Source organism: Armigeres subalbatus, chromosome 3 (genome assembly GCF_024139115.2).
Source record: "Armigeres subalbatus isolate Guangzhou_Male chromosome 3, GZ_Asu_2, whole genome shotgun sequence".
Classification (NCBI taxonomy): domain Eukaryota; kingdom Metazoa; phylum Arthropoda; class Insecta; order Diptera; family Culicidae; genus Armigeres; species Armigeres subalbatus.
This window is the reverse complement of record NC_085141.1, coordinates 267907647-267927435: the sequence shown is the minus strand read 5'-3', so window position 1 is coordinate 267927435 and position 19789 is coordinate 267907647. Positions and strand designations below refer to the sequence as shown.

Sequence of the window (19789 nt, the reverse complement as noted above, 5' to 3'; positions counted from 1 at the left end):
ATATTGCCAGAATGGGTTCGATTAGTAGAAGTTGGAAATCGATGTTTGGCGCCATTTTTGAATTCAAGTGACCGACATTCGGGTTGCTGAAAGGACCGGAATTAGCTCGATGAGTGGAATCCGAAAACCGCTTTGCTATTTGACTGAAAACTTACGAACTAGGTATGTGAGATGTTTACCATCTTAAATTCCAAAACGGCGACAAACACCAATTTTCGGATTCCACTCATCGAGCCCGTACCGTCAATATCCATATCGCATGATTTGCGGTCGTTTGAATAAACCGGAAGTCGGCCATTTTGAATTACACAAAACTTTTCAATTATCAATAAATTCTTTTAAGTCCTTTCCTTTCAAAAGAACGTTGGACTTTTTAACTAGTGCGGTTCAACTAACACGGATTCTATACGTACCGTTTAACCGCGTAAAAAAACCTGGGTGTAATAAGTAATAAGTAAGTTAAAGTAAAAAAATTGTAATTTCTGTTTCTACATTTTTTCCAGGAGTATGTTATCAGCAGCACACGTGCTCGCTATGGATGCCAAAAACCTCCTAGACGTCGTCGATTCGATTCGAGTCCGTTTTCCGAACCTAGTATTCCCAAAGCAGCCGAGCCTGCCGACCAGTCCCATCCAGAAGCAACCTCCGGCAATGACCTGTTCGTTAACATCATCTGCCTCTTCGTCGGCTGCGTTGGCTACCTCATCGATCAACAGCAGTACAGTTCCGTCCAGTGGGGCACCACCGCCGACAACCTCCTTCCAACAACAGCAACAGTTTTCCTTCGACCTTCAACAGTCCGATACGGTCGGCGAGTGCTACCAGAACCTCCAACCAAAGCAAATCTTCCATTCTCACAGTTCGCCACCCACTTCACTGACGCATTCCTATGAAACAAATCAGACTCAACTGTACACCAACCAGCAGAGCGGAATCTACGACAACGACTGTGTCGTCAATGATAATAAGCCCAAAAAGCCGGTGATCGCGGCTAAGCCTCCTGCCGCCACATTTGCGTCCCATAAGCTAAAGTCACCGAATCCCTTCCCGCAGTCCTGCAGTCAGCCGATTGGAGATGAACTGCTCAACGAGCCACTTAAAATTGTCGAAGATCCAATCGAACTCTACTCGAATGCCACAACAACTGCCAGCGGCGGATGTATACCCTCGAGCAACACCGTGGTCAGTTCCAGTTCCAGCAACAGTGTGTCCCTAATGTCATCCAGTAGTAGCTCCGGCGCGATAAAACTGCCCGAACCCGTATCGTGTACCATCGTGCAGGAAAATCTGCTTGCCTCAAATAATCAGAAAATTATGGCTAACAAGTTGGGCTAGAGTGGAAGCACTGTAGCTTTTTAAAATGCAAACTCAATGTACCATTGTTCTTAGCTGTCTAGTGAAAGACATACGGTATTGTACTATTTTAGGCAAAGAAAAGTAATTTTACAAACTTACTATTCTCTGAGCATAACATTCAGTCGTATGTCCAAATAGGGAAGCTAAACAGTACGTAAACAAGCAAACGGAAATTGTATTACTTCCGAAACTATTGTAGATAATCAAAAATACAGTTACAAATGAAATATTACAAAATAAACATTTGTCCACGCTGATTAGTCAAGAAATGCCCCTCAAGTATTAAATGGAAAAAGCTTTTTGAATACACTGCTTTCAGTCATATGCTAATAACGCTGGCGTTCTGCAAGGTCCCTGAGTCACCATGAAAAATTAGAAACCTACCACCAGTAATGCATGTACTTTAGAAACCTTTAAAGCATTTTTCGTCTTTCTACCTTTTATCACAGCAAATTAAACAATCAAAATATGCAGCATAACGAAACCAGGTAATATACAGCAAACTTTTTGAAACTGATGTTATCGTCAGAAAAGGGGGAAATTTTGATCTACTATTTTTCTACACTAGTCCTCATATTTACTGAGTAGCCAAGCTGATTTTGGACAACTGAATTTACTCCGGCGTCGTAAGTATATAACTTTTGGTGAACTATTTCTTTTCTTTGCTATAACTCATCAACTTTTCGAGAACTATATCTGAAAACCTAACAACCTAACCCCAAAAAAGTTGAGTTTTTCTTAGAAAATCGAAATCTTCCTATCTGTTCACATTCCAGCATTCATCATTAATTCAGCAAATAAAAATATCATCTAAAACTAACATTGCTTATAGTATCTTCAATACTAAAAATATAAAAATAATATTTAACTGCTTGCACTGCATAAAAATGATCTTGAAACATAACGCTATTGCTGATGTAGAGATTTACATAACTAATCTAATCTTTCCAATGCCCCATTGTAACGCTATAGCCCTAACTTGTAATACCGGAAGCCAATAAATCCGCACTGGAGGCAAAGCATGCTCGTGCATATAACATCAATAACTACTGATGGTTCATGCAAAAGTTTACTAATTGCAAACAAAAAAATGAATATAACTAAATAAAAAAACACTGATAGATTTGTTTTCTGTGATCCGAAAAATTGTGTTCTCATCCAAAAATGATCTGCAACAAATCTGCGTTGTGGCATTCGTGGAAGAAATCTCCCCATCCTCGGTTAGATCCCACGTTTGCCAAATCGTCTTGTACTTGATCCGCTCATCTTCATCTTTGCAGAGCTGCTGTCCGGCATTCTTGCAACATGCCCTGCCCATCGTATCCTTCCACCTCTTTTTTTTAACCATTTCATTTATTTATTAGGCTCAAATGTTTAATTAAAAACTCTACGGAGCCGAAAGCATTAGAAATAATACAACACATTATTCCGAAGAAGTTTCAGAAGTATCTTGTATGCGGGATGTCTTCTTTGGTGGAGATCCCTCGGCCGATATAATGTGTTCAACTACGGGAACACTTTATAACTGTGGGATCGGCCGAGCGATCTCCACCAAAGAATACATCCCGCATAAAAGATACTTCTGAAACTTCTTCGAAATAATTTGTTGTATTATTTCTAATGCTTTCGGCTCCGTAGAGTTTTTAGTTGCCGACTGCGCTAGTTTCTTTTCCTCTTCTTCCTCTCATGTTTCTGTGGAGGTCCGTGTAGCCCATAATTCCCTTCTTCACAAACCAGATCCGATTCGTTTTGTTTTTGAAGATCATTGTTTCCGCTAACTTCTCGCGTTCTATCATCGAATCCGGTATCTCGAATCCGTTTCGTTTCCGTTCGATCAGTTGAATCGGCGTCCAATTCGACTACATCTTCCTCTGGCACTTCAACGATGATATTTTTCATTGCTTCCGCTGGTGTTTTTCCGCTTGCTGCTTCGAAGCCGATAACAACCCCGGAGTATGATTTTCGTTGTCTTTCTGGTGCATTTTCCTTCGTCTTTGTTTCCTTCTTTTTCGCAAATGCTGGTAGAACGCCATTTCCTTCCATTTCGACACTTCGAGTGAAGGAGGAATTTCCTTCTTCACGTCGATATACATACCTCTCACACCGGTGTATAAATGATTCAGGCCAATGTTTGGCGGGAATTTTACCCGAATCACCCGATCAACTTTTCCATACTCCGTGAGCCGCTGTTTTAAATTGTTATCCGGTAATTCTGGTGGAAAATCAAACACTCTGATATATTGTACATTGGTACTGGCAACCGTCAATTAGAGGTGTGCGCCGGTCCGATATTCGTCGGCGGCGGCGTTTGTCAGAATTTTGGCCGGCGGCGGCGGCGTTTTCGGCGTCACGCCGAAAGCCATTTTACCCGGCGGCGGCGGCGGCGTCAATCGGCGTGGCGATTTTTTTCATTACGTTTTTCTAAGATTTTTTTTCCATTTTTCAGCATATTTTCAAGACATTAAAAGAAGATTTTTTTTTATTTTCGCATGAAAAATCTAATGAACTTTTCCAGAAAAATCTAGAGGAAAACCAAATTTGGAAAATATTTTCGGATTGTTTGAAGTTTCGAGGAGTCTTTAGAATTACCAAGAGAAGCTCTTTTGAATTCCCAAATAAAATTGTGTGGAATTTCAGCATAAAATTTGTCGCAATTTACATGAGAAACTTCAGAATTTTTACACAAAAAAACCCTGATTAATCCACCTAGCGGTGATGGTGCCTTTCTCGTGCATTATAAAAATAGTATTTTGGCCATTACTTTTGAGCCCATAGTCCGATCTGGCCAATTTTCAATAGGAAACAGTGGGAGAGTATTCTAGGTTGAATGCAACTTGTTGCGAGTAAATCGGTCAAGGATAAGTGCCTGAAAAATGCGTGACATTTTTTTACTCAATTTTTCTATTAAAAAAGTGGTATTTTTGGCCATAACTTCCGAGCCCATACTCCGATCTGACCAATTTTCAATAGGAAACAATGGTAGAGTATCCTGCGTCGAATGCAACTTGTTGCGAGTAAATCGGTTAAGGATAAGTACTTGAAAAATGAGTGACATTTTTTTTTGGGTTGGTGCGCACAGACACACACACATATACACACACACACAGACATCACCTCAATTCGTCGAGCTGAGTCGATCGGTATATAACACTATGGGTCTCCGGGCCTTCTATAAAAAGTTTGTTTTTGGAGCGATCATATAGCCTTTACGTATACTTAGTATACGAGAAAGGCGAAAAATGTTCTTAACTTCTACAAGAAAAACTTCGGAAATTTATGGAAAGGGCTTGTTGAGTTTCTATTGAGTATTCGTCCAAATGTGTACAGAACATTATTGATAATTGTAGTAGAGTGCAGCTGGTTGAATGGGTGTTTTACCGTTGGCTTTCTCAATCTAGAATAATAAAGACGGCTTGTTTGGCATGGCCAACGAAAAAACAGTCAATTCTTAAGAATTTCCGCGGGAGACTCTAAGGAGTTTTCGAGAAAAATTCTCTGGAATGTTCAGGAGAAATTCTCCGTAAGTGTTATTAATTAACGACTGGAAAAATTGTTGCATTAAGGATCTGGCCCATAGACTGAGAAAGCCAGATCCTTAATGCATTCTCCGTAAGCTTAACGGAAAGTTCTTTCGAATTTCCGCGAAGGATTGTTCAAAACGATTCAACGAAAATTGTTGGAAATTCGTTCGATAACTGCAAGTCATTCAACTGCAATGCTTTAAACTGCATTTCGAAAGTTACATCAGTTTTGCAGTTATCGAACAGCTGAGCTTCAAAACTATGTCAAAGTCGATGATCACTGCATACCGGTGAACAATCAGATGCACTTCTATTTTGACGACGTCTGACAATTGTTTGACGTCTAGAATGCGTCATGTTACAGTTATCGAACGACTAGTGTATTGTCCGTAAGAAATTCTTGGGAAATTCCATTGGCCGAAAGCCGTATGTCCGAACTGGTAATTTGGCCGAAAAGGTCGTTTTCCCTAACAGGTCGTTTTGCCGAATAGGTCATCAACCCAAAAATGCCGATTGGCCAATATGGTTGTTTGACAGAATAGGTCACTTGTCCGAAAATATCGTTTAGGCCAACAGGTCTTACGGCCAAATGTCAATAACTGAATGGGTAATTTAGTCTATAATAACCATCCGTTTGGCCTAATAACATTTACGTTGAAAAGACTGTTGAACGAAATTTCGTAACCTCTCCAGTTTTAAGTCGATACTAACATTTAAGCCAAAAGCCATCCAACAAAACCCCATTAAGCAGAATTGAACGTTTATCCGAAACTGTTATCAGGTTAAAAATGGTCCGACTAAAAATGTATTTTTACCGAAAACGACATACAGCCGAAATGGATATTCAGCCGAAATGGTAATTTGGCCGAAAAAATCTTTTTACCAAATAGATCATTTGACCGAAAATGGTGTTTGGTAGGAATGGTAATTTGGCCAGAAAATGTCCTTTCTGCAAAACAACCTTTCTGGCCGACCAGCATTTTCTGTCAAATGACCAATTCGGATAAACGTCTTCTTTGGCAAAATGACCAATTCAGCCGAACGACACTTTTCAAAGGTGTCAGAAAGGACATTTATGGGCCAAATGACTCTTTCTGCCAAATGCCATTTTTACCAAATGGCATTTTTGGTCAAATGATGTGTATTCGGTCAAACGACCTTTTCACCCGAACGGCATTTTCAGCTAAATGATAAAAATCTATATACATAAAAATGAATTTCTGTCTGTCTGAACCTTATAGACTCCGAAACTACTGAACCGATAGGCGTGAAAATTTGTCTGCAGAGGTTTTTGGGGCCGGGGAAGGTTCTTAAGATGGTTCGTGACCCCTCCCTCCTTTGGAAAGGGGGGCTCCCATACAAATGAAACAGAAATTTCTGCATAACTCGAGAACTAATCAGAGAATAATTATCCGGATATTTACAAAGCATTAAAAAAAGTGGTGAATGGGCGGGTTCCGAAGCAATTTCCGCGGCTCGAGATGTACTTGGAGTGACAATACGAGTTTTTTCTGTTCAATCACAACCGCTAATATTTGAGGCCAGGGATGGTAATGTAACGATTAACATTTTTTATAACGGTGTGAACCATTATGACAGTATTCGAGAAGTCAGAGAGCAGTATGAACCGGTCATGACAAATCAAAGGCAATCAGATGATTATTCAGAGAACGAAGGTGGCAGTCTGCGGCAGAGTCAGAGTGAGATTCAAGTTGGATACGGAATATCGGAGCAGGATGAGGCTGTCGGGGAGATGGTTCAGGATGATGAGTATGAAGTGTCATTTGGAAGGTTAGTAGATGACTGTTCAGGCGAGCCAGTTTTGAAGTACTTAGTATCGCCAATCTCCTCTGAGTCCTTACTGTTCGCGATCACTCACCAAATTATAAGAAGTGTAGAAGATAGGGAAGAATTCAAAACAGAAAATGACAACGATCTATGAGCTTGCTATCAACTACATAAATCGGAACCAGGAATTTATTAAAGCAAGAGCAATATCAGCATATAACGCAACAGAGCAAGCTAATATTTGTAGCGAAGATTACAAAAAGATATTAGCTATCGTGAACACGTGTTTTGTGAAAGTGAAGGTATATGACAATGATGGTGAAATATGGAATTGTTTCATACCTGACGGTTCTGGAATGGATTATGTCAAACAGGCGAATCTATTTTACACAGTCCTTAACGAAACTGGAATTTTTCATAGTGTTACGGAAGTTTACAAATCAGTGGATTCTCGGGAAATTACATCTTTAGATGATTATGCTAATAATCTGCCAGGTCTATGCAGTTGGAATGTACGAGGTTGTTGCCATTCATCTAAACGGGATTCAATAAACAACGAGCTAGTACGACGCAATGTGCATGTCGCATGCCTCCAAGAGGTAAACGTGGAAGCATCAGAATTAAGTACCACTGACTATACATGGTACATTTCGAGAAATGGAGGAAACCATTCACGTGGATTAGCATTACTAGTTCGTAAAGGAGTGAACATCTCAATCGTAAACATCGACAATACCTTCGAGAATATTCAGTTATTGGATCTTGTTATTCCAATAAGGGGTAAGAGGGTCACAGTACAAATTATAAATATCCATGCCCCAAACCATGGATACGTAAAGTTTTTGAGTGATCTAGGCCGTTGTATTATTTCGATTAAAAGTACAAAAAGTCTTATCTGCCTCGGGGACACCAATGCTCAAATAGGAAACGATCTGAGCGACGAAGAAAAATCGTGTTTTGGTAAATTCATTCACCATTCACAATCGAACTCAAATGGGGAACAACTTAAATTTTTTGTACTACGACACAAACTTGCTGTGAGAAGCACGATGTCTGACAAATCGCTTTTGGTCACATGGGCCAGAGGAACTAAAGCCTCTCAGATCGACCATATCATGACGATGACAAAATCCGGGATATTTTTAAAAAAAAGTCCGTGCGAATTGGATTCCATCAGTCGAGACAGATCACAAGCTACTTTCTTGTCTAATTAATATCTCCGAATCTTACCCTGATATGGTATCGGTCGAAAAATCTTTAAATAAACCAGTCCAGACCAAGTTGGATCTCAAGTTACTCCAACAGGACAAATTCATAACAGACTACCACAAAGCTCTAGGAGAAATAGAACTGGATATCTTTGAAATGCAAACTTCGGATGTATGGGATTCCTTCGTAAATAAATTGAAGAAAGCAGCTCATAGCACCATATCAGAGTTGCATAAAATACCGTTGTCTCCCCCTCGCAAGAAAGCCATGGCTGACGTTAAAAAATGGTCCTTTCGATGCAAAATGAACCCCTATAACCAAAATGCAATGCAGCAATTAAAATGTGCAAAATCTAGATTTTCCCAGTTGTGCAGAGATAAGGAGAAAAGAGATCAAAAACAATTTTTCGAAAATCTCGACAACTATAAGCAGGGTGAAAGAATCAGTAGAGCACACCGGTATATGAAGAAACACAGGAAGAAGGAGGGTATACGTAAACCTGATATTTCGATGCGGAAATGGAAAGTTAGAGAAGACGACGATTTTCTGCTACCAGGAAAAATCAACATAACGGACGAGGAACCTTGCAGTATGCCGAACGTTGACGAACTGGATATTATTATCAGGGGGAGCGGAAATGGCAAAGCACCTGGGTTAGATGGTATAAATACAGAGCTGATCAAATACGCGGATTCTGCCACAATAGAGGAGTTTAAAAGCATTTTGCAACGTGTATGGTCAGAAAATTCTATTCCAATGCAGTGGAGGCAGTCCCTATTAGTACCGATACCCAAAACAGCGCGCCCGAAGGACGAGCACGATTACCGAAGAATTTGTCTAAGTAGCGTGGGCTACAAAATGTATGCTTCATGGCTGCTACAAGATCTCATCAAGTGTTCGTCTACAATTGGTTCCCATCAAACTGCTTTTCTCCACGGCAGATCCACAATGGACCATATATTCGTTACTAAACGAATCCTTGAAGAGAAATGGAACGCAGGTGACGACTTGATCATTATGTCACTGGACATAAGCAAAGCATTTGATAGAATCTCTCTGAAAGAGCTCCCTAAAATTTTAGAGCAAAAGAACGCTCCACGTGGATTAATTGGGAGAATTATCGAATGTGTCAGGGAGGAATCCTACCAAACCTTATGGAACGGACAAAAATCAACCGAGGAAAAACGACGTATGGGAATCAAACAAGGATGCCCGCTTTCTCCATATTTGTTCGACCTAATAATGGAAAACGTCTTGCTAAAAACGGAAGCCGAGTTACAAGGTTTCTTCGTTTTGGATCAGATGTGCAATATTCGTTATCCAATTATACTTGTATATGCTGACGATATTTTGATCATCGCCTGCAGTAAAGAGCAGTTAGACAAGCTATTACCTGTGCTAAAGAAACATTTAGAGAGTGCAAACCTAATACTGAACTCATCTAAAACCAAAATTATTGTAAGAGCACCTAGGGGAGAAGCACCATCGTCGTTAGTTATTGACGGATGCATGTATGAAGTGTCTAAAGAGTTGGATTATCTTGGTGTTACTATAACGGATCGATTGTGTCGTTCGAAAACTACAAAATGCACCGTGAGGAAGGCAGTGAAATCGTCAAAAGCAGTCATCGCTTTTGCCAAAGAAAATAATCCCAGTGTAGAAATTGGTAGTCTATTATACAACTCTATCATCCTACCGACAATGACGTTTGGATCCCAAGTTTCGGTAATAACCAAACACACTCGGACGTCTATGAGAAAATACGAAAAGCAAATAGTCGAGGAGCTTGCTAGCTGTTGCACGGAAAATGATGATGGGCACACCGGTGACCAGGTACTACGAGGGAAAACTGTGACTAAAAAGGTTAGGGCACTACAGATGAGGTATTGGAGTCATGTCTTGAGAATGGAGGATAGTCATCTACTCAAACTAGCAGCTAAGTACAAAAAAGGATATAGGAAGGTAGGAAGACCGGCATTTACTTGGTTAGATGTTATTCAACAAAACGTTGACAGGTTCGGAGACCTGACCATAGAGGAATGGGAAGAACTAGCACAAGACAGAGAAAAGGTTAAAAATAAAATCAATGAGATATACGACATTGCAGAATCCACCGATTCAGATTAGCTGAAATAAACTTCAAAGCTTTGACATAGTTCTTTATACATATAACATGTATACGTTACCTTGTATGAATGAAGATTGTATGTGAATAAATGTATGAGAAAAATCGTATTTGAATATTTTTTATCTCTTATCAATCGAAAGGTAAGTCTAATATTATAAAACATATATCCCGCTGTGCTATAGTATAAAACATATTATGCTCTATATTGTCGTATAGAGTTCCTCGAACCAAGCCTACCCCATTAACACTAAATCCCATTCCCGTAATGTTTATGAAGGTAGTATGGGTTCCCTGCATCTTCTAAGTAAACATTGAACTAACATTCCTTTCCCTTCCTTTACGATTGTAAGGACGTGGCCAGGTGTACAATGTGATCTGGTTGTGTGTACTTTGCCGGATAGGGAAAAGAATTAATCCCAAATTCTTTTCTGCGACACAATACGGCAGATTGCTCATAGCGTATTAACAGTTGATCATTGCACAGCCACCCACGATTTGTGCAATCGTATATGCTATGCTATGCTATGCTAACTCGAGAACTAATCAGAGAATAAATCAATTTCAGGCGAAACGAAGTTCGTCGGGTCTGCTAGTGGTAAATAAATGGTAAACAACTTTTTTTATCATTGGTAAACAATCGTCCAAATTTTACTTTTGGCTGTACATCGCTTTCGGTCAAACTACATTTTCGGTCAAACCAGTTTTGATCTGATAACAGTTTCCGTTTTGCTAAATGGTACCTGGATAGATGTCTTTTGGCCTAAAGTCTAGTATGACCTAAAAATAGAGAGGCCACGAAATTGTGTTCAATGGTCAATTGTCAAAAAGACCATTTCGCCAAACAAGTGGTCATTTCTGACCATATTACCTGTTCAGTACGAGGTTCAGTCATTGAAATTTGGCTGTATGACCCTGTTTGGCCAAACGACATTTTTGGCCAAATGACCCATTCTGTCAAAAAACTATTCCTGCTAAATGGCATTTTTGGGCAACGATGGTTTCGGCCAGACGGTTAGGGCAAACGGCTTTTTCGGCCAAATTACCAGCTCGGCCGTCTGTCACTTTCAGTCTTATTGGAATGGAATGAAACTTACCAAGAATTTTTAATCGAAAGTAGAAAGAATTTTCTGAAGAAACCAGAAACAATCTTCGAAAATTCCGAGCATTTTTTCGATGTTTTAAAGTTGGCTATGCCAAACTAGCCGTTTAATGATGAAAATCTCCCTGCGAAAAAAAAATCACTCTAATAACGGATAAAAAGCTAACCGGCTTGATTAATTTAGATTGGGGAAGTCAACGTTAAAGCATCTCTTTCACTAGTCAAAATTTTCTGTGTGAATTTTAAAGAATATTCAACAGAGACTCAATAGGAACTTTCCGAATATTTTCCTGTAGAAATTTGGAACAACTTCCCGTAAAAACTCTGTAGAGATTCTCATGTAAATCCCAAAAAAATTCCCTTGGTAATTACAAAGAGTTCTCGAAACGTGAAAGTAGTTCCCGTGGAAATTCTGAAAATAATTTTCAAATGAATATTGTGGAAAAACTTAAAGAATTTCTGGGGAAGTTCATCCATTTTTTGAGGCGAAATTCAAAAGATTAGCCGTCGTTATTGTCGTAAAAATATCCTAAATGACCAATTCAGCCGAACGACACTTTCAACCGAATGTCCATTTTGACCAAATTGCCCTTTCTACCAAACGACTATTTCAGCCGAAGGACAAGTTCACGATTTTTTTAGCCAAAGGAACTGTTCGACCAAATAAGATTCTCGGCCAAATATCTGTAGGCTACATATCCTATCAAAGTCTGAAAACATAATGAGAGCATATAGAATATTTTGATTTTGACAACAAAATGATTCACAATTTGTTTTTAAATATGTATAAATCATCACGATTGATTATATATTTTGATCTCATGTTGCTGTAGATTACTAAATTGAATGATATGACATCAAACTGTGTTTTTAGTTTTCGATTTCCTCTCATCGACAGCAGAATAGTTTTTGATTTGATGTCACGGTAAGCTGATTCTGCTAAACGTTTTGTTATTTTAACCGTTAAAACGACCAAAAAGATATCAAATTAAGTAAACATAATCGATGATTTCACAACATTAAAACAAGTTATCGATTTGCTCTTAAGCTTTGCTCGGGTAGGCTTCTACCAATAAATCTTTTCGGATAAGCGATTCGGCCTAACAACAGTCTTGTGACTTTCTGCCGAACAACTCTTTTCTATTCAAAAATTCAATTTAAATTAGATTTTCATTTTTCGCAATTTTCACACGCTTAGTTTTTACGGAGAGCTCTTCGAAGTTTTAACAAGGTATTGTATGGAATTTTCATGGAAATAATTGGTATCCTCACGAATAATTCTCTGAAGTTTCAACGTAATGTTGGAGAGATCTATCAGCAAACTATACGGAAAATCCAATGAATCTTAGGAGTTTCCACTGAAAATTTCAATCGGCGTGGAAAATTATAGATCAGCGGCGTGGCAAATTTTAAACGGCGGCGCGCCGATGCAAAAATGTCGGCGGCGGCGGCGTGGCGCGGCGGCGTGGCGCGGCGGCGCACACCTCTACCGTCAATACATTGTTTAACACGAAATTTAAATCCGTGGACAAGCTTTCCGAGGTGTAAGGTTGCAGGTCCTAAGCAGGTGAGCACTCTTAAACACCCCGAGTACTTGCAAGTTCTCCTTGAGCAAGGTCCAAATAACATGTCCGTAGAGAGCCACCGGTATTGTACTCGATACCATATAATACATTTGATATGTGTGTGAAACTTTTTTGAAGATATCCCCATCTATCGTAACACTGCTTTTCAGGTGAGCGCTATAACGCTCGGTTCCGCCCACTAGCATGTACTTTGTCTTCGAAGCATTAAACTTATTCATTCAAATTCACCACACGGATTTCTACTCCTATTATCAAAAGATCATATCTAGCGTAATAATTTTCGTACAATGCTGAAATTAAAGTCGATTGTTTAGCATGAGTAAGCAAACGATCTACGAATGTTTCATCCCCATGGGCGTTGCGGTTCTCTCAATTCGTGCTCTTGAAAAATCACTAAAAAAAGCACGTGGTTTCCAAGATGGCCGATTTGTGGCTTTGTTGTATAACCACCTTAACTGGTGTCACACAAATATTCAAAACAATTGATCATGTTAAACAATAATTTTCCATATATGGAAAATACTATAGTACTATAGTATACTATAGTAATATAAGGGAAGGGCCTTCCTTAGCGTCTACAAAGCAACACCATGCTGAAGGTGGCTAGAAATGGAAGTAAATAGGTAGCGTAACATCCAGACAAACGTTTGCTGTACTCAGTCCTAAAAATCATATTGCTGCGATGCGTAGTTAATGAGAACGAGTGATTCAATCAAAAAGCAAATTCATTTTACTACAAGCCAAGGATGTTATCGATCATTTAGTAGTTTGTCAATAACTCATTCCAGAAGCTGAATTTCAAAATGTGTGGCATGGTTTTTCTACAACTCTGCCTAATGGTTCGTTGTTAGAATTCAACTAATAACGGAGTTATAGCGCTAGTTGCAGTAACTTAAACTAAATGATTGGAATTTTGTTATCATTTAGTCTAAGTTACTGAAACTATAGTTATAACTCCGTTACTAGTGGAATTCAAACAATGAACCGTAAGGCAGAGTTGTAGAAAAACCTTCGCACTAGAAGTCCACCATGCAACACATTTTGAAATTCAGCTTCTGGAATGAGTTATTGCCAAACAACTAAATGATCGAACGCGTATTACCAAATGATCGATAACATCCTTGCTACAAACGATGTGGATCTTTCAAACAGCAGCTTAGTTTTCATCCTATTTTAATAACAAATATTAACACGCCAGTTTTCTATGATATTGCAATGCGAAAGTTTAGAGAAATACCCATTAGAAACGATTATTTTCCCCAGAAATTCATTACCAATTCAAAATTAAGTTCACTTTACATTTTATGTTCAAACCTACCTATGTTACTACCTACAGAAAACGCAAACACAAAATCTGGACGATCAGAACCAGGGTAGTTTTGTGAAGGTTTTTCAAAAATTTGAATTTTTAGTCAGCAAAATCGTGCTAAAGGGTTGAATCTTATGAGAACAAATTTGTCCCACGGTTCAGATTAGTTAGCCAATAAACGAAAATCATACTCCAAAGCTTTTTCTACTCAATAACATTTATTTTCATGGGCAGACTTTGAAGTGATCGATGAGTTTACTTTCATTCATCTATCTAAAGGAAGAATCTAGACGAACAATGATTAATTTCAAAAAGCTCTACCAATGATTAAGCCTTGCTAATGTTTGTCAACACTCAATAAAACAAATATGTTCCTTACTTTCAAAATCGACAAAAAATTATCCCACATAAGAATGCCGAGAAAACATTTAACCCTTTTGTTACCGACAAAAAAAAACACCCTTACCTGGTTACCTGGTAACCGGAATTCCGGATTAACTGGGCCAAGTCCCAAAGTATGTGTAAATTGAAGATATATATTCAACCAAATGAAGATTTCTTGCGTCACGACTAATAAACTTCGTTGGAAATTTAAAGAATATAACTTAACTACGTTACAGGACCATCTTATGAATTAATCCCGGAACGGTTATTCCGGAAACAGGTTCCCGTCGGGCCTAAAGTGGCCACAAACTTATTCTGAAGAAACCCTGGCAATATGGGTATCAAAATTCATGAAATTGTTTCGGAAGCATGATCCGATAAGTAATTGGACCATAGGATGGTTTGACAATGGATGGGTATCAAAATTCATGAAATTGTCTCGGAAGCATGATCTTTTAGGTTATTATGCCATAAGATGGTTTGACAATGGACAGGTCATCCTGTCCTGTCCATACAGGTTTCCGAGGGGACGCTCAGTTAGAAGAAACACTTGCTATCTTCTTTTTCCGTTATTTCTTGTCAAAAAGACTTAAAAATTCTTGACAGGTACTCAGAAATGATTTATAATGAACCACAGACATAAAAAGAACGACTAAAATTTTCAAAAAATTTTGTTTTGACAAAATGGGTCATAAAACGTGACAAAAGCGGGACGTGATAAAACCGGGTCGAAAATTGAAAAAAACTGGAATTGAGCCGGGACTACTCAAATGGCTTGAATCCTACTTAACTGATCGCCAATTGATTATGAAATTTAACAACAATAGATCAAAACCCATTCAAGCCACTTCCGGTGTCCCCCTGGGCTCTCATTTGGGGCCTCTATTATTCATAATATATGTAAAGGACGTTTCCTTCATTCTTGGCAAACTTAAAGTGTTAATCTATGCAGATGACATGAAGCTCTTTTTGGAAATAGGGAATAAAAATGACCTCAACATATTCCAGAACGAAATATGCACATTCTACGAATGGTGCAATAAAAGCCTATTGCAACTGAATGTAAAAAAAATGTAACCTTATATCATTCAGCAGAAAAAGAACAGCATCAAATCTCTCAATTACATTAGGAAACCAGGTTGTAGAGAAATGCGATAGAGTTAGGGATTTAGGAATTATCTTGGACTCCAAACTAACGTTCATCGACCATTACAACACCATTATTCATAAAGCAAATAATATGATGGGTTTTATAAAACGTTTCTGCTATAACTTTCATGACCCATACACAATTAAAACATTATATATTGCTTATGTAAGGTCGATACTGGAATATTGCAGCATTGTATGGTCTCCATTTTCAATAGCACACGAAGAAAGATTAGAATCAGTACAAAAACAATTCCTATTATTTGCTCTTCGTAAATTAGGTTGGACAACATTCCCACTCCCATCATATGAGGCACGCTGCAAGCTTATAAACATTCAATCTTTGAAAGAGCGTCGAGAAACTGCAATGGTTTCATTTATTAACGATATAGTTTCGCAGCGTATTGATTCAACAAACATTTTATCGAAATTAAATTTCTATATGCCATCTCGACAACTGCGTCATCGACATACATTTTTAATTAATCACTGCCGTACAAATTATGCAAAATTCGGACCTCTCAATCAGATGATGGCCATCTATAATCAACACTGCGAAACTATTGACTTTACAATGTCTCGGCAGAACCTAAAAAAATATTTTGTCACAATTCGAAACCTACACATCTAAATTTACATTAAATCGCAAAATTAAACACTACTTAACCAAACTATTTTTATTGTTTTACTCTATAATACCGTATTTATAGCATTAAGAAAATAAAGAAAAATATGTATATTGTATATGTACTAGTCTACGTCCGTTGACGAAATAAATAAATAAATAAAAATGTGATAAAGTCGGAGGTAAATAAAATCGGGGAGTGACAAAATCGGGTCAACACTGTGTAACTTTTCACTTCTCTCTTCTCTCTTTTCACTTCTCTCTTCTCTCTTCTCATTTCTCTCATTTCACTTTTCACTTTTTACTTTCCACTTCTCACTGCTCACTTCTCACTATTCACTCCTCACTTCTCATTCAACCCAATAACCATTCGGCCCAACAGCCATTCAGCCTGATGACCAAACATTAATCCCATCTTCTTGGAAAACATGTTTCCGAAAATATTCCAAGAATTTTGATGCCAGGATGTCTTCTAAAAGAGTTTATGGCCACTAAAGGCCTTTCGGGAACTTGTTCTAGGATGACTGTTCTGGTTGATATCCAACCTATGGTTTCAACTTTATGGATGACATATTTTCGAAACAATCCCAAGAGTTTTGATACCCATATTGCCAGGGTTTATTTTAAAAGAGTTTTTGGCCCCTACGAGTCCTCCGGGAACCTGTTCCAGAATGACCGTTCCGGTTCATATCCATCCTATGGTCTCAACTACATGAATAACATGTTTCCGGAACATTTTCAATAATTTTGATACCCATATTGCCAGGGTTTATTCTAAATGAGTTTTTGGCCACTACTGGCCTTCCGGGAACTTGTTCCAGAATGACCGTTCCTGTTGATATCCATCCTATGGTCTCAACTACATGGAAAACATGTTTCCGGAACAATTCCAAGAATTTTGATACCCATATTGCTAGGGTTTATTCTAAATGAGTTTTTGGCCCCTACGGCCATCCGGGAACCTGTTCCAGAACAACCGTTCCTGTTCATATCCATCCTATGGTCTCAACTACATGGAAAATATGTTTCCGGAACAATTCCAAGAATTTTGATGCCCATATAGCTAGGGTTTATTCTAAATGAATTTTTGGCCACTACGTGCCCTTCGGGCCCTCCGGGAACCTGTTCCAGAATGACCATTCCGGTGCATATCCACCCTATGGTCTCATCTACATGGAAAACATGTTCCCGACACAATTTCAAGAATTTTGATACCCATATTGCCAGGAATTAATTTGCGGCCACTATAGGGCCCACGGGAACCTATTCCGGGATGTCCGTTCCGAGTCCATATGATCACGTGGTCCTAATACGTTGGGAAGTCATAATCCTCGAATTTTCTGCGAAACTGGTAACTCAGGATACAAGAAATCATCATCTGGATTCTATAAGATCAACTTCTCCATTTTTGAGACATGGTCTAGCAAATCCGGAACTCCGGTAACCAGGTAATCTGGATCGGTCTTTTGTGACATGGATCGGATATATGATGAGTTTCTTAATCCATAGCATACGGAATCGTCCAAATCCGTTGAAAACTGACGAAGTTATGGTAAAACGTGGGTACCCGGGTACCCTGTCGGTACGTTACGGGGTAAAAATATTCAGAAGCCCCTCCCTAAGCCCCCCCTTACTGGATTATCATTTTCGTACCACCCAAACCTTAATTTTGCCGAGTTTGAAGATGTCACGGAGTTTCAATTTCCTGCGATGTTTAGAACCCTAAAAAAATTTCACTTGAAAACGAAAAAGGTACCCGGGTACCCTGTCGGTAACAAAAGGGTTAACCTAAAAATTTCCTAGACCGAACCGGGGATAGAACTCAGCCACCTGCAGCATGGTCTTGGCATGCTCATCTCCAAGGTATAGGTAAAAATGGTTTGATAATATCATCCTTAAAAAAGTGATAAGAAATTGTAGGTTTTCAAAAATCTCTATGTCTTGAATGTCGGAATTCCATCGTTTTTCGAGCTCAAACAATCAATTTGTAAATTCTCATATATCTGGATAAATCTCTACGAATTTTTGTTTATCTAATTTTTTATCAAATTTACATTTAAATCCAAAAAGTGTAGCAAAACAAAAGTAAATTGATCAGGGGAAGATTGCTGTCAAAACATACCAGTAAGTGTTGAATTTAATTATTTCGGCTCCGGTATGTTTGTCCACATCTGAGCCTTTGAAATTAGGCTTGAAATAAAATAATAAGAAGAATATTCATTTATTGCCTTTGATTCATAAAGAATGGTTAAAAAATGAACTAAAGACTCAACTTGGGAGTGACTCGTGAATGGCGGTTGGTATTAGATTGGAATTATTATTTATTTATTTAATCAGACTAAGGCCGAAGTGGCCTGTGCGGTATATAAGAGTCTTCTCCATTCGGCTCGGTCCATGGCTACACGTAGCCAACCACGCAGTCTGCGGAGGGTCCGCAAATCGTCCTCCACCTGATCGATCCACCTTGCCCGCTGTGCACCTCGCCTTCTTGTTCCCGTCGGATCGTTGTCGAGAACCATTTTCACCGGATTACTGTCCGACATTCTGGCTACGTGCCCGGCCCACCGCAGTCTTCCGATTTTCGCGGTGTGAACGATGGATGGTTCTCCCAACAGCTGATGCAACTCGTGGTTCATTCGCCTCCTCCACGTACCGTCCGCCATCTGTACCCCACCATAGATGGTACGCAACACTTTCCTTTCAAAAACTCCCAGTGCGCGTTGGTCCTCCACGAGCATCGTCCAGGTCTCGTGTCCGTAGAGAACTACCGGTCTTATAAGCGTTTTGTAGATAGTCAGTTTGGTACGGCGGCGAACTCTATTCGATCGGAGCGTCTTACGGAGTCCAAAGTACGTACGATTTCCAGCCACTATGCGCCTCCGAATTTCTCTGCTGGTATCGTTATCGGCGGTCACCAGTGAGCCAAAGTACACGAATTCTTCAACCACCTCGATTTCGTCACCACCGATAGAAACTCGTGGTGGGTGGCTTACATTGACCTCTCTTGAGCCTCTTCCTATCATGTACTTCGTCTTCGACGTGTTGATGTCGATTTCCAGTTCGTTGGTGGTTCCACAGCTTTGATAGAAGGTAGTTGCTCGATGCCCGCTTTTCTAAACTTTCTGTCCTGTCCAGCAAATCTCCTGCAGCGCCACGGCGTCAAAGTTGCGGAGATGTAATTCATCGTAGATTATCCTGTCGCAACCTGCGAAACCTAGCGACTTGCAGTTCCATGTTCCAAGCTTCCAATCGTGATCCTTTATTCGTCGCCTAGGTCTTTGCCGATTATATCGAGTCGTATTATCTCTTATATTGCTCGTAATTATTGGTTTTACAGGCGGCTTATTGGGCCTGCGCAAACCTCCTGTCTCGTCGGAGGGCCGTCGTGTCAGGTCTGTTTTGTGTCCCACCTGACACCAGGACTTGGGCTTGTGCGCTTTGAGCGGCACACGGTCGCTTTGGTGGGGCCTACTTGCGGATACATGCAGCTTTTTATAGGAATTTAACAGGGCCCACTGCCAAACCCCACCATATCCTAGGCAAGCCCCACAACTCGCAGATGTCCTGGGGAGGGGTCGTCAAGCCCTTGGACATAGTCCCTGCTGCTAGATTGGAATGCAGGAATGGAAGATAAG

The 19789-nt window shown here is 39.5% G+C and overlaps 1 protein-coding gene across 1 annotated transcript in view; it reads left to right on the top strand.

Moving 5' to 3' along the window:
• LOC134224153 (uncharacterized) overlaps positions 1 to 2472 on the top strand; it is a 161638-nt gene extending 159166 nt beyond the window's left edge. The window contains exon 14 of the mRNA XM_062703431.1: positions 504 to 2472. Coding sequence (XP_062559415.1) covers positions 504 to 1335 — 832 coding nt within the window. The 3' untranslated portion in view covers positions 1336 to 2472. The remainder of the gene's footprint in view (positions 1 to 503) is intronic.
• The last annotated feature ends 17317 nt before the right edge of the window (positions 2473 to 19789 follow it).